This window comes from Neofelis nebulosa, chromosome 13 (genome assembly GCF_028018385.1).
Source record: "Neofelis nebulosa isolate mNeoNeb1 chromosome 13, mNeoNeb1.pri, whole genome shotgun sequence".
In the NCBI taxonomy this organism is placed as follows: Eukaryota; Metazoa; Chordata; class Mammalia; order Carnivora; family Felidae; genus Neofelis; species Neofelis nebulosa.
In genome coordinates, this window is record NC_080794.1 from 22345355 (window position 1) to 22359658 (window position 14304).

Below are 14304 nucleotides of genomic sequence, written 5' to 3' on the forward strand. Positions count from 1 at the left end.
AGACTATCAGAATTTATCATCTAAAGCCCCTTTCTACATTTAACACTGGGAATAGTGAAGCAGATCCCAAGCTGTGGTCAAAATATGGCAGGTCAAGAAGCCTTTAGAGCTGTCACAATCAAGGGACCACAAAATGGCACAAAGGCCACCCCACAGGGCTGTCCAGGGGTCACCACGTCCACACATCTGGATGGCAATCCCAGAGTATAGCGAAAAAGCAAACGAGCCCTGGCCACTGCCCAGTGTCCTTGGGAATGGTGATGGGGGTGGAACTGGCTCCAACAACTGGAATGGCCACAGGGTGCCCACAACTGTCCCAGGGGTTCTCCCAACATCCAGCATGTTTCAAAGCCACGGGAACAGAAACGACGATGAGAGCAATGGTGACTTCACCGGCTCAGGAGTCGGCTCCCAGGGCCTCGACATCCTCAAGGGGCTTCTGTGGAAGGTGTGGGCTCAGCAAGTCAGGGAGGAACCTACACTTGTGTCTAAAATACCCACACGACAGACTTCACCCTCTTTTGGGAATGATTTCCTGGCTCTGCCTCAGCCAAGAATAGGTTCATTTTCCTGAAAGATATTGGGGCCAAGGAAGTCAAGCACCGCAGGTGACCCAAACAGATCAGAGGGATGGTCCCTCACAGTAGGGATGGGAAGATCCAATCGGAAGCCGGTGCATCCTAAAGAAAAGTCTGAGCACAGTTTCAAGGTTCCTTTTACCTACACTTCCTGACTAGGAAACACCACCGGGAGAGGTGGCAGCGTAAGGCCATGCCGAGTCAGGTGCAGGGCCCGCTCTCCCACGGGACAATCCCTCGGCTCTCCTATTTGGGGCTTTTCATGAGAACATGGGACTTAGAAAGCAGCTCTCCAGTATACCCCACGCACAGTGACAAAGCAGGAAAATTAGCGTCGTGGAGGGGAGTTTAAGGTCGAACGTATTCAAAGACATGGTGTGTGGCAGGAACGCCCACGTGCAGAGAGTGTAGGTGACCAAGTCCCCTGATGAAATCTCTGCTCTTGAAGACACCATGCTAGAAGCATCAATACAGGAACTGTTTGTGATGGGAGATTCTAAGCCACCACATACCTACGCGAACACATGTATAGAAGCACAGGGTCACGTGTTGTGGGAACATAAGCTCCCAAGACAGACCAAGTCGTGCCAGTGTGGGTTCACAGGAAAGCTGTGTCCCCCTGATCTGTGTCTCTGCCTTTCAAAAGACCAATTTCACACCAGCATTAAGATAGTCTCTTCCTTGGTGTGCTCATGGTGCCCAGAAACTTTCACGGTCTTGGCCCCCATCTCTGCTCTTTTCCACTTACATCATTCTGAAAAGTGTAGTCAATGAGGAGAGAAGCCCACACAGGGGATTGTAAGAAACACAGACAATTCAAATGAAACAAGAGGAAAATCACCTTTGGGAAAAGGGAGACAGAAGGACACTGGTGACTCATAGCACAAAATAGGGTCAGTCTCCCGTGGATCTCATCAACACCCCTCTTCCTGGGGAATGGACATGGTGTGGCCTTCCTAAGATTCCACATGAAAGAGCGGGCCCGGGGTCACAGACGCTTGGAAGAACGGTCTCAGAGGCTACCCAAAAAGTTCTCTGGCCACAGTGTGACAGCTCTAAGCTTGGGGGCTGGGCAGCTGGGCCACCAAATGCACACCCACAGCCCCGTGGGTTTAAAAATTAACATGAATAAAAAAGAAAATAAGATGTTGGAGACTAAGACAACGTTAGCCCTCTATTTTTGCAATGTGACAATGCCTCACTCACTGCTTTAATTACAAGTGAAAAAATTTTTTTATTTTTGTTAACTTTATTTTGAGATAGAGCACATGCGTGAGTGGGGGAATGGAGAGAGAGAATCCCAAGCAGGGTCTGTGCTGTCAGCCCAGGGCTCGATGCGGGCCTCAAACCCACAAACCATGAGATCGTGACCTGAGCCGAGGACAAGAGTCAGACGCTCAACCAACTGAGCCACCCAGGATACCCTAATTAAAAAATTTTAAATTAATGGACATTATTTTATTCTCCTGAAAATGTTTACAAATAGCTTTAACTTAAGCTTCCGAGAGCATCCTGGCCTGAAAACCAGAGCCATGGCCCTGAAACACAGAGACTAGGCTGTGGGCCTCCCCTCAGCACCAGTGGAGAAAGGTTCTGTTCGCCTCCTCTAAGGATGGCTGGCCGGACGCACTGAAAACAATCCAAGCAAGCGGGACAGCAGCCACCGGTTGCACAGGAGAGGCTGACCTACCCTCTAACTGCTGGATGTGCTCTGGTGTGTGTGCCCTGAAACCCTGTGGGCGGCCACCATGCCCATGGCTCAGCAGACGGGGGCCTTGGAGGCAGCACAGTGGGACACAGGCCTCCCTGCACCTGGCCCTCACCACAGCCCAGCCTGGCTGGCATCCTGGCGTCCAGGCCTGATGCTGCTTCCTCTCACGTGTGGGCAGGATGGTTTCCTCTTGCATCACTGTCTCCCACGCACGTCCTAGTGCCTTTCCAGAGTGGTTCCTGTCTCACGGGTCCCTGAAAGTGCCTTCTACCAAAGCAGAGAACACTCACCCCCACCAGGCACACGCACGCTCGTGGCTAGGAGAGGCCCAGCACACTGGAGTGAAAAGATCAACCGGCAGTAATCCTGATGCACACCGGAGGTCCTCTTGACCATTTCCATCTTCTGCTTTCTGCCTGGACAGTCTAGGGCCTGTCGTGTGACCCGAGAGTCCTCTTCCCCGTGGGAGGGTTGGGCCCGTTCTCCCCACCCTGATGCCTCCGGGGTAGGACTAGGCAGAGCAGGCCTTCTCCAGAAATGGGTGGACTGGGGAGGTGGTCCCATCTATGTCCAAATCTCTGGAACCTGTGCACGTGACTTTATTTGGAAAAGCAGGCTTTGTAAGTGCAGCTACGTGGAGGACCTGGAGACCACCCTGGACTCCCTAGGGAGGGGGCTGGGGAGTACACGGATGAATGTTCTTAAAAGAGGAGTCAGGTAAGATCCACCGAGAAGGGACAGGGCACGAGGGCCAGCAAGCACCGAAGCAGGGCAGGATGGAGCCTCCCTGCTCCCGCTGAAATCTGCCCACGCACCGGTTGGTGTGGACACAGCGCCGGCCTCAAGTCAGGACGGCGAAAGGTGCCGCAGGAAGACAAGGAGGAGAATCAGCAGAATCCATGCCACTTCTTCCCACCGAGGACTCAAGCGACAGGGGGGTAAGAGAAAGCAGAACGTCAGAGATGTTGAGAAACACCATCAAGTGAAGCCACATCATCAGGAAGGAGGCAACAATCCCTCTTGGGCATGTGCCTGCTGCCCCTCTGCAGAGGCCATGGGGACAGATCCCTCCCGGTACCGCGGAGCACCCACCTGGGAGGTGGCAGGACTCGGCCAGCAAAAGGCGAGGAGGACAGTGTGAAGTCACAATTACATTCAGAACACTCGACGTGACACACAAGAAAGGACCTTAAGGTCAGCAGTGATGAGGGTACAGTGGCCTCAAGGAGGACTGTGTAGCGGTAGGAGAGTCAAGGGTATTTGGTGGGACCTGGCGGGTCTGTGGAAAGGCCTGCAAGCCCCGGAACATTCAGTATGGGGGAGCACAGCCAAGGATGGCTAATGCGTGTTCTCAGAGAGGCCACATCCCTCGGACATCTGCTCGGTGCTTGGTCTGTTTCTCATCTGACATTTCTTTTTTCAGCATCATTGGATTCACCAAATCAAGTTTTAATAAACCATGTGTAACCTATTGTACCTGTGGGGAATTGGTCTGTTTCCAGAAACTCTCAGATGCCGAAGGCTTGCCCAGCTTTGGTGGGGAAAAAAACAGAATCTTAGATGTAAAACGCAGGGAAGCACTTTGTTGTTTCAAACCTCACACTTAACACTAAGGACCAGGAAGTGCAGAAACTAAAGATCAGCCAGCAAAGGTTCTCAACAGGAAGACACAGAATGACCTAACTATGCCCTGACAGAAAGGAGAAGGGAAGTGTTACTCCACAGAAAGTAACTATGTATCCTTCACAGTTAGTAAACCATCGGCCCTGGCGGGAGAGACAGTACCGGAAGAGGAAATCCCAGCGATTGTCAACTGTGCCCTCCACACAAGGCCATGGGTCAGGGCGTCCATCCCTTGACCCAGTGGCCATAAGCTCTCTGTGGCGGGGAGGGAAGGAACCATCCCAGAGTCGCCTGAGCTATGAGGGATCTTGTGCCAGAGTCTCCTGAGGTGGCCTCATGAGGGCTGCTTCGGAATCTGTGTCTTCTCCTGTCTCTGCCCCTCCCATGCTCATGCTCTCTCTCTCTGTCTCTCAATAATAAACAAACATAAAAAACGTAAGGAAAATCTACAAATGGAGAATGAGGTCCACTCTTTAAACTTGTTCACAAACAAATGTAAAAAGTTGATATCCATAAGAACACTAAGACCTTTATTAGAGTTGCACTACATTATTTCCAGGGTCTCGCGCCTTCTTCCTGGGTGCACACCCAGCACCCTGCCGCGCGGTGGGAGCCCAGTGCTTCCTGATTGCTCGTCTGAGATTTGTGGTGCCAGGGAGCCCAGGGTGGGCGTGGGGCAGGGGTGGGGGGAGGACTGGCCCAGGTCCCCCCCCGCCCAGGCTTGCCACGGCCTCAGCTCCCAGGTTCTGCGGGTCACTCCAGGCAAGCTGCCCAGGCCCCCAGGACTAGGCTCTGATAGAGCCAACGCACTGAGGACACCCACGATGCCTAGCTGTAGTAGGTGGAAGAGCACACTAATATTCAAGCAGATAAGCAGAAGTTAGGAGTCATCATAGATCATTGAAGTCTGAGCGCGCCACAGCCTTGTTACATACGAAGTCGGCCATTCTCCACCATTGTTCACATTCCAGTCAAAGAGCCTCCCGTGGCGCCGTCGCCGAGGGGCTGGGGCAGGTCAGCATGTCACGGACCGACGACCAGCTGCATCTTCTTTGGCTGCATAGAGGACAGAGAGGAAGTGGCCCAGAAGTCTGCAGGGAGAGTCTCTGTGACCCAGCAGCTAAGTCACAAATGTCCTTGGGTCTACACTGTTTTCTCCAAGAAGGTGCCTTCCTAAAGTTTTGTCATCCTCCAGAAATCAAGACTGATTGGAAATTAAAAAAACAAAAGTGTATACTAAAGTTACCAGCCCTTTAAAATGACCTCGCTCTGCAATTTTGTTTACAGGTATTTACCCACATTCCTGACAGCCATCAGGCAGGGCCCCCTGCACAGAAGGCAGTCCCAGGGGCTAAAGGGAGACAGGGCCACACTTGTGCCAGGACCCTGACCGGGCACAAGTCAGCAGAGTCCTGGGCTGCCTGGGCCTGCTCCACTGTCTATGTGAAATCACCTTCCTGCCATAGAAGAGACTACCTTTTCACTTTCCAAATAGTCTTTAAGCTGCAGACTGTGCCACACGCTGGGACAGTCCCACAGCACCCTTTCCCTTGCCCTGTTCTCCTCACAAGCATGTGTTCATTCTTATGGCAACCACGACAGTCTTAAGTAGTGGTGTGGGAGTAAATCAGTCCTGGTTTTGTAGAAGGAGAATACAACGTTTTGTGTCTTTTCAAATAAATAACTGAAACATTCCTCCAGAGCACAAGGCCCTGGATTGCAGTGAGATATCAGGCTACCCCAAAAATACAACTTACAGGCTCTATTCCCAGGCTGCAGTCCACGTGTTATGATGTCAAAAATATTTCTGAAGACTATCCGTGTCAAACACCAAAAATGAAAGAAACCAAACTCCTCATCTCTGTGAAACTATTGGTTTCTCAATAGCTAATTGGTTTGTTTATTTATTTTTTATAGTTTTTTTTTTCATTTTTGAAAGAGACAGAAACAGCAAGAGTAGAACAGGGTCAGAGAGGTAGGAGGAGAAAGAATCCTAAGCAAACTCCCCACTGTCAGCACTGTGTCCAATGTGAAGCTCAAATTCACCAAGTGTGAGAACACGACCTATGCCGAAACCAAGACTCAGATGCTTCACTGACTGAGCCACCCAGTCGCCCCTGTTTTTAGAGTTTGAGAGACAGAGAGAGAGAACAAGTGTGTATGAGGAGAAAGGGGCAGAGAGAAAGGAGGAAGACGACCCAAAGCAGGCTCCACGCAGAAAGCAGCCAACCCACACTTTTTGTTACCTCTGAACTTACAAAAATACACATTTCGGGGAGCGGTGGGGTGGGAGAACCAGAAGGCACTACCACGAATCTTAGTGTTTTCATTACAGAAAGTATAAGGATGTGAACGGAAAACACATCAGCAACATCTAAGGGACAGAATTTTCCCAGCATGATTCCAGGAGCAAAAGGTCTACTTTCAGTATCAAATTGCATACAGTCAGGTGGCAACTATCCAAGTTAGTGTAAAACACTTTTATACACTTCAAACATAGGGACATTCAAATCAGACCACTGTTAAACAGTTTCTACAAATTTCCATTCCCAGGGAACCAAAAGCCTGAGGGTTCCTACGGAATTGTGAGCAGTAACAGAAATAACGGCATTTCACCTGAACTACAACTGACAGCGTGCCGGTCATGATCCTTATTATGAGTTCTGAGAAGGAGACTACATTGAGGCAGACAGAAAGAAACTAACGGACAAGTCCGGGGGCTGAAGGGGAAACGGCCTCTAGCGGTAAGGGGCCCTGTGGGCCCAGTGTGGACGTGAGGCACCCCACTCCAGACCTCGCAGGCACTCAGGGCACTGAAGAGTGGCCACATGCGTTGCCTGCTGTCCAGTATCACAGAGCCCACTGAGTTCTTCCCTGGCTCAAGGCCCCATCCCGTTGTCCCATCTCCAATGTCACCCCTTGGCCCGCCTCCTGCTTCACCCCGCTAAACTGCAAACCACCTCTTCTGTTGAAGAGGGCTCACTTTTATTTTTCAGTTGTCGGATCACTGGGATGTGGTCTCAGCCTGCCTCCTTCATCCATTTAACTCAGCTCTGAGACACGCTCAACCCACATGCGACCTGCTCTGCAGTGGAAAGTCCCAGAGAGATATGCCCGCACCACTCCTCTGGATCCCATCCCGGGCATCACAGCGCCTCAGCTGCTTGGTAAGAAACAAAACCCACTGCTGTTACTCGTTCTCAGAATCAAGACCAGTTAAAAATAAGAGGTACTGAATAGATGGCAAAGGTCAGAGTCTATTTATTTAAGAGAAACTCAAAAACCACAGGGGAAGGAAAAAGGAGGGCAACCTAGTGAGTACGCCAGAGAGACCACCAGATGAATGACAGTTTCTGAATGCTGCTGACCATGTCCTCACAGGGGCTGCAGTTACACATAATGAGATGGAGCTTCTGTGATCATAGTATCTCGTGGATATTTAGATGCAGACACTCTTAAAAGCCACGAGACTGCAGTGCTCCCACTGTTCCCATTTACAAGTGATTAAAAAGAAGCACAGGAATGCTACTACGTAGCTTCCCCAGAGCCCCAAACTCATCTGTGCAGGAGCCAGGCTCAGAGTCAAGTGCTCTGGGGTCACGCCCTCCCTGCACAACTTCTCAAGGTGGACTGGGAATCCTCGGGGGTCCTTTCCAGATTTCATACATGCTCTACGTCCTCTAGGGACCATAGTTGAATACGGGCCTCAGGTTCACTGTGGAGGAGATATAACCTATTTGCAGCTATATAGAACATTGAACAAACAACCACTGCTTCAAAACCAGGTACGCTGAGAACTGCTCAGCCACATGACAAATAACACAATGCTTATTTTTTAAAGTTTATTGTGGTTATCAGCTTGTCCGCCCAATTTGCTGAGTCCCAGAGCACCCTGGGAGGGTTTTCAACCTCCAATTCAGCGGCTGTGGGGAAGCAGAGTGATGAAATGGGAGGCGGGGGGTGTCAACAGCCACGTGAGGTCTCCCGAAAGGGGGAGGGGTCTGCAGGTCGAGTGACTGCGGATCTAGAGGAACGATGCCAGTAAGACCTCCCGCATGCGAGAGCCACGCAAGGGACACCAACCTGTTCAGGCGGTCTTGTCACTAGCGTGGCCGGGGTGGACCTTTTGTTTCTTGCCTAGCAAGCAGCACACTGAAGACTGATGACCTTCTTTTGGGGGGCATTGTGCAGCGAGTCCTGGCTACTGCTAATGCTGCTGAGGTTGCTCAAGGGGCCATCCTGAGAGCCTGTCGATCTGGGTGACCCACAGGAGAGCATCTTCCAGGCATGCTCGTTACACGACACACCGCCCCACGTGAGGGAGAAGCACAATCCCCCAGCTTCTAGGGAGGGCTGAGCCCTGGGAGCTGACACTCTCTCTCTCCCAAGTATATCTGGAGTCCAAGCGCCCTGGGTCGAGAACGCTCAGCACCCCTCCCAGGCCGTGACCCAATAACCATGTCGTGAGTCTCATGTAATGCACTGAGTCTGTCCCCTGCATAGTGAGGGCCAGCCTCTCCTAACTCTGAATCTGGTCTGTGCTAACCAAGAGCAATCAGTTTCTGGATCCCAAAGGAAGGATTGCCTTCCTGAGAGTACTTGGTGTTTGGGTGGCTGGTAGAAGAAATGATGGCTAGCCAACTTGTTTCCCTCCCTGGCCATTAAAGATGCTTTCACTCTGAAGAACAGTTGGTTCACCATGGGCAATATTGTCGAGGACCTGCTTAGCACAGAAAGAGACCATTCATGAACTACTGCATCCAAGCCCTGTTCCAAACATCTGAGCTTAGCTTACAGCACAAGCCTGTTACCTTGGAATGACTGTCTTCACTATCCACTGATAGGATGGCAAGGGAAAACAGTGAACTCCAGAAGCTTTCCCTCATTTCTAAGGTAATAACACAGGCATCTTGCCTTTGGGTTCCCACGGTAGCTGACGGAGGCTTCCCTTTGCCGTACCCATATGTGTTTCATATCTATCCATATCTTATTCCTGAGACCATCAGCTTGTCTGGGAGTTGTCCTAGTCATTGCATCCTAAGATTTATCTCATTTTCTGGACCACATGCTTCCTTGGGGAATTCCATCAGACATCTAAAGCAGTTAATATCTATCCATCTCAGGCTGTTCCACAGAATAGAAATGGAAGGAAAACTTCCAGACACATTCTACAAAGCCAGCTTTACTTTGATTGCCAAACCAGACAGAGACCCAGCAAAAAAAAAAAACAAAACAAAAACAAAACGACTATAGGATAATATGCCTAATGAATAAGACTACAAAAATTTTCAACAAGATACTGGCAAAACAAACGCACAGCATATTAAAAGAATTTTTCACCATGATCAAGTAGGATTCCTATCTGGGCTATAGGGCTGGTTCAATATTTGGAAATCAATCAATACGATACATCACATTAAGAAAATCACAGGTAAGAACCACATGATCCTGTCAATACCGGCAGAAAAAGCATTTGACAAAACACAGCATCCTTTCTTAATAAAAACCCTCAAGAAAGTCAGAATAGAAGGAACATATGTAAACATCATAGAAGCGATGTATGATACAAGTCCGCAGCTAATATAATTCTCCTGGGGATAAACTGAAAACTTTCCCCCTGTGATCAGGAACATGACAGGGATGTCCATTCTCACCACTGTTGTTGAACATAGCTTTGCAATTCCTAGAAGCAGCAATCAGACAACAAAATGAAATACATGTCATCAAAATGGCAAAGATGAAGTCAAACGTTCACTCGGCACAGACCACATGATACTCTACCTGGAAAACCTGACAGAATCCACAAAAAGTCTTCTCGAACTGATACATCAATTCAGCAAAGTCGCAGAACACAATATCAATGTACAGAAACCCATCGCATTTTAATATACCAATAAAACAAAACAGAAAGAGAACTAAAGAAACTGATCATGTTCACAGTTGCACCAGGACCATAAAATACCTATCAATAACCTCAACATACTAATGAACCAATCCAAAGATATAAAAGTTCTGTGTGCTGAAAACGATACAAGGGTTATGAAGGAAATTGAAGAAGACACAAAGAAATGGGAAAACATTCCATGTTCCTGGATTCGAAGAATGAATATTGTAAAAATGTCAATACCATCCAAAGCAATCTACACATTCAATGCAATCCCCATCAAAATCGTGCCACCATTCTTTCCAAAGCTAGAACAAATAATGCTAACGTGTATGGAACCACAAAAGACCCCAAATATTCAAAGTAATATTGAAGAAGGAAACGAAAGCAGGAGGCATCAGAGTCCCAGATTTTAGCCTCTGCTACAAACCTGTAATCATCAAGACAGTATGGTATGGGCACACAAACAGACACATAGGCCAATGGAACAGAATAGAGAACCCAGATTCAGACCCACTAATCCTCCACAAAGCACGAAAGAGTATCCAATGGAAAAAAAACACAGACTCTTTAACCACTGGTGCTGGGAGAACTGGACAGCAACATGCAGAAGAATGAAACTAGACCACTTTCTTACAGTGTACACAAAAGTAAACTCAAAATGGATAAAGGACCTGAATGTGAGACAGGAAACCATCAAAAGCTGAGAAGAGAAAGCAGGAGAAAACCTCTCCGACCTCAGCTGTGGCAATTTCTTACATGACACGTCTCCAACGGCAAGGGAATTAAAAGCAAAAATGAGCTGTAGGGACCTCATCAAGATAAAAACCTTCTGCACTGCAAAGGAAACAAGCAACAAAACAAAAAGACAACAGATGAAATGGGAAAAGATATTTGCAAATGACGTATCAGACACAGGGCTAGTATCCAAACACCTATAAAGAACTCACCAAACTCCACACCTGAAAACAAATAATCGGGTGATGAAATGGGCACAAGACATGAATAGGTACTTTTCTGAAGAAGACATCCAGATGGCCAAGAGACATGACAAGATACTCAACATCACTCATGATCAGAGAAATACAAATCAAAACCACACGGTGGTCAGAGTGGCAGAAATGAACAAATCAGGACACTATAGATGCTGAAGTGGATGGGGAGAAACAGGAACCCTCTGGCATTGTTGGTGGGAAGAAAAACTGGTGCAGCCACTCTGGAAACAGTGTGGAGGTTCCTCACCACATTAAAAAAAGATCCACCCGATGACGCAGCAATAGCACTGCTAGAATTCAGGGGATTCAGGAGTGCTGATGCACAGGGGACTCGTACCCCAGTGTTTATAGCAGCATTTGCAACAATAGCCACATCATGGAAAGAGCCTAAATGCCCGTCAATGGACAAATGGATCAAGAAGATGAGGTTTCTATATACAATGGAATACTACTTGCAATGAGAAAAGATGAAATCTGGCCATTTGTAGCAACGTGGAAGGAACTGCAGGGTGTTCTGCCAAGTGAAATAAGTCAGGCAGAGAAAGACAGATACCATATGTTTTCATTCATATGTGGATCCTGAGAAACTTCACAGAGGGGAGGGGAAAGGGGGAAACAAGTTGCAGAGAGGGAAGGAGGCATACCCTAAGGGGCTCTGAAATACTGAGAACAAACTGAGGGTTGATGGGAGGTGGGGGAGAGGGGAAAGTGGGTGATGGCCATCGAGGAGGGCACCTGTGGGGATGAGCACTGGGTGTTGAATGGAAACCAATTTGACAATAAATTATATTGAATACAAGAAAAAAGAAAAGATGCTCAAAGTCACTCCTCATCAGGGGACTACAAATCAAAACCACACTGAGATGCCACCTGACACGGATCAGAGTGTGCCTGTGGGTGGGCAGTCAGCACTGCTGCTTTGCTGGGACACAGTGTGTCCTCCAAAAGCGACAAGGGGTGGGGGGTCTCGCGCTTTGGGAAACATGGACAATCAGGAGCAGCGAGGCTCCAATGTAGCCCAGGGTGTCCCGAAGCTGGCCCAAACGTGGCCCATCAGCGGCATCGGGGCTCTTACAGGCTCCCGAGCCCCTGTCGGTGGCTGAGGAGCGGGGTGGGGGAGGGGCTTGGAAAGAGCACAGACTTGGGTTATGATTGCACGGAGACCCGCCCATGCATATTTTTGGGGGTGGTTTTGGCTTCTTGGCTAGTTTTCTAGAGCAGTTTTCGCAAACGTGAGAGGATCCTCCAGAGATTTCACACACATTCCTGCTCTTACTGAGGCACAGCCTCTCCCCTGAGCAGGTATCCGCAACCCCCGCCAGGGCGATGCCTTTGTCACAGCCCCAAACCTGTGCTGATGTGTGTCCCTCGCCCAAGGTCCGCAGCTGAGATCGGGTTCGCCTCTGACGTTGTACCCGAGTGCGTTCCGGCGGGTGCGTGATGAGGAGTCTCTGCCGGTGCAGCGTCCCACCGGGTAGTGTTTCCTCCCTGACGCAGTAGTTTCCGTTGGTGCTGGCGCCACAGCGCATTTGCCAGGCGGAGAGGTGGGCGGGAGGCCGGCGGGCTCTTGAGGGCGATAGGAGCCCGCATGCGCTGTGGAGGGCGAGGGAGGTGCCCTTCTGAGCATCCGGGTTCTCCCTTGCTAGAAGTCTTCCACCTACGAAGATGTCGCCCTGGGGCCCCTGTTACTCCGAAGACCGTCCCGATCGAGGCAGGTGAGTTCTGGTGGACCCAGTGCCGCTCGGACTCCGCAGAGGCCACAGTGCCAGCCGTGAGAGGCCGGGTGGCTCGAGGCGCCCTGGTTCTGCTCACTTGTGGGACAGCATTTGGCCACCCTCGGGAGGAAGGCCGGCCTGTCCGTGTGGACGCCCGCAGGCTCCCGTGAGTCAGTCGTGGTGGCCGCTCTGTGGCGGCGGGATGGTGTGGGGGGGTGCCTCCCGTGGCAGTGCTGGCTTAACCGCTCGGCAGGCAGTAAGGGCCCTTCTCACTGCAGGTAGTGGCTTCTGGGAGGTTCTCCGGGTGCCCGCCTCAGCCGCGGCTGTCCTGTAAGGAGTGTGCCGCCCGCCCTCGCAGAGGCTGTCGGAGACCTTCCCGCCTTGTCCGTCCCCTGACCCCACACAGGCTGCACACGTTCTGTCCCCCGAGGCGGCTGCCACGAACAGAGGCCGCCTTAGGCCCTTGCGTCCTGTGGGCCAGGCCCTAGAGAGTCTGGTGAGCTGGGGAAACCCTATAGAAATTGGGAAGTTGACGAGAAGAAGGGGACAGTGTCCTTTGTTCCCTGGTCAGTGTTTCTCAGACTCGGTGGTGTCGGGACACTTGGACATCAGGGGATTATTGAGGGCCCCAGAGAGCCTTCGAGTGTGGGGGTTGTGTCTCTGGATCTCTACTGTGGTGAGATTAAACCGAGAATTGAAGCGGGCACCTGGGTGGCTCTCTGTGTTAAGGGTCCGACTCTGGCTCAGGTGGTGATCTCACAGTTGATGGTTTAGAGCCCCATGTGGGGCTCTGTGCTGCCAGCTGCCAGCCTGGACTTGTCTCAGATTCTCTGTGTCCCTCTCCCTCTGCCCCTCCCCTTCACGTGCCCTGCGTCTCTCTCTCTCAAAAACAAACATTAAGGAAACCAAACCAAATCCGAGCATCTCAGATGTGATGAACTCACTTAAAGACAATAAATTAGGACAGATTAACGTACTCATACCTTTCGTGCAAAACATACGTACATTTTCAGGACAACACTGTGTAGAAGCGTGGCATTTGCTTAGTGCAAGATCTTTATTGTTCCAGCTGCTTCTGCATTCAGTGTCTTGTGGCCAATGATGTTTAAGAAGGCGATGTGGACTCCCCCAGATGAACAGCTGGAGGCGACTAGGGTGTGGCAGTAGCTCCTCTGGCTTCTGGATGCCCTTTCCTGACTCTGCACTCAGATGGGTGGGGCTTCCTTGCTTCTCTTGGGGGTTAGCTGCCCGCACAGAGCGGCCTAGTTGTGTGGCACGCGGTGGACGTTTGGAACATCCTAGGCCACTACTTTCAGCTGATCTTCCATATTTTTCACTCAGCGAACACATTCTTGGAACCACCACCTGGATGAAGAAATGGAACCTTACCGTGCTTCCTACCTCCTACTGACTCCCACCGAACGTCCCCCAAAGGTAACCACGGTCTTGACTTTCACCAGCGATTGCCTTGGCCTGTTCTTCGCTTCATGTTGAGCCAACCCTTGAGCGCTGTGTGTGCGCAATGCACCTGCTTTCCTTGTGTGGCTGTGCTGGTCCTCCCCTGCTGTCGAAGGCCCAGTGTGTGAGCACAGCACGGTTTATTGTTTCTGCTGTGGCTGCTCCGGTTTGTGCAGAGGCTGCCTGCAGATCCACATGCATCGTATTGGGTTGCCTTGGAGGAGCAGGGCGTGAGTGGTGGCACGTGTCTGTTCCCCACGAGCAACAGCGTGCGGGAGCTCAGGGCTGGCCGATGCCTGGTATTGCCTCTTCTCGTGTGTTAGCTGGTTGCTGGGGCTCA

General features: G+C 50.5%; 1 protein-coding gene across 1 annotated transcript in view; it reads left to right on the forward strand.

Annotated features, from left to right (window-relative positions):
- The first annotated feature begins 340 nt into the window (after nucleotides 1–340).
- LOC131492395 (liprin-alpha-1-like) overlaps nucleotides 341–14304 on the forward strand; it is a 42013-nt gene continuing 28049 nt past the window's right edge. The window contains 3 exon segments of the mRNA XM_058696023.1: nucleotides 341–448; nucleotides 12438–12506; nucleotides 13848–13940. Of these exon segments, the coding sequence (XP_058552006.1) occupies nucleotides 341–448; nucleotides 12438–12506; nucleotides 13848–13940 (270 nt within the window).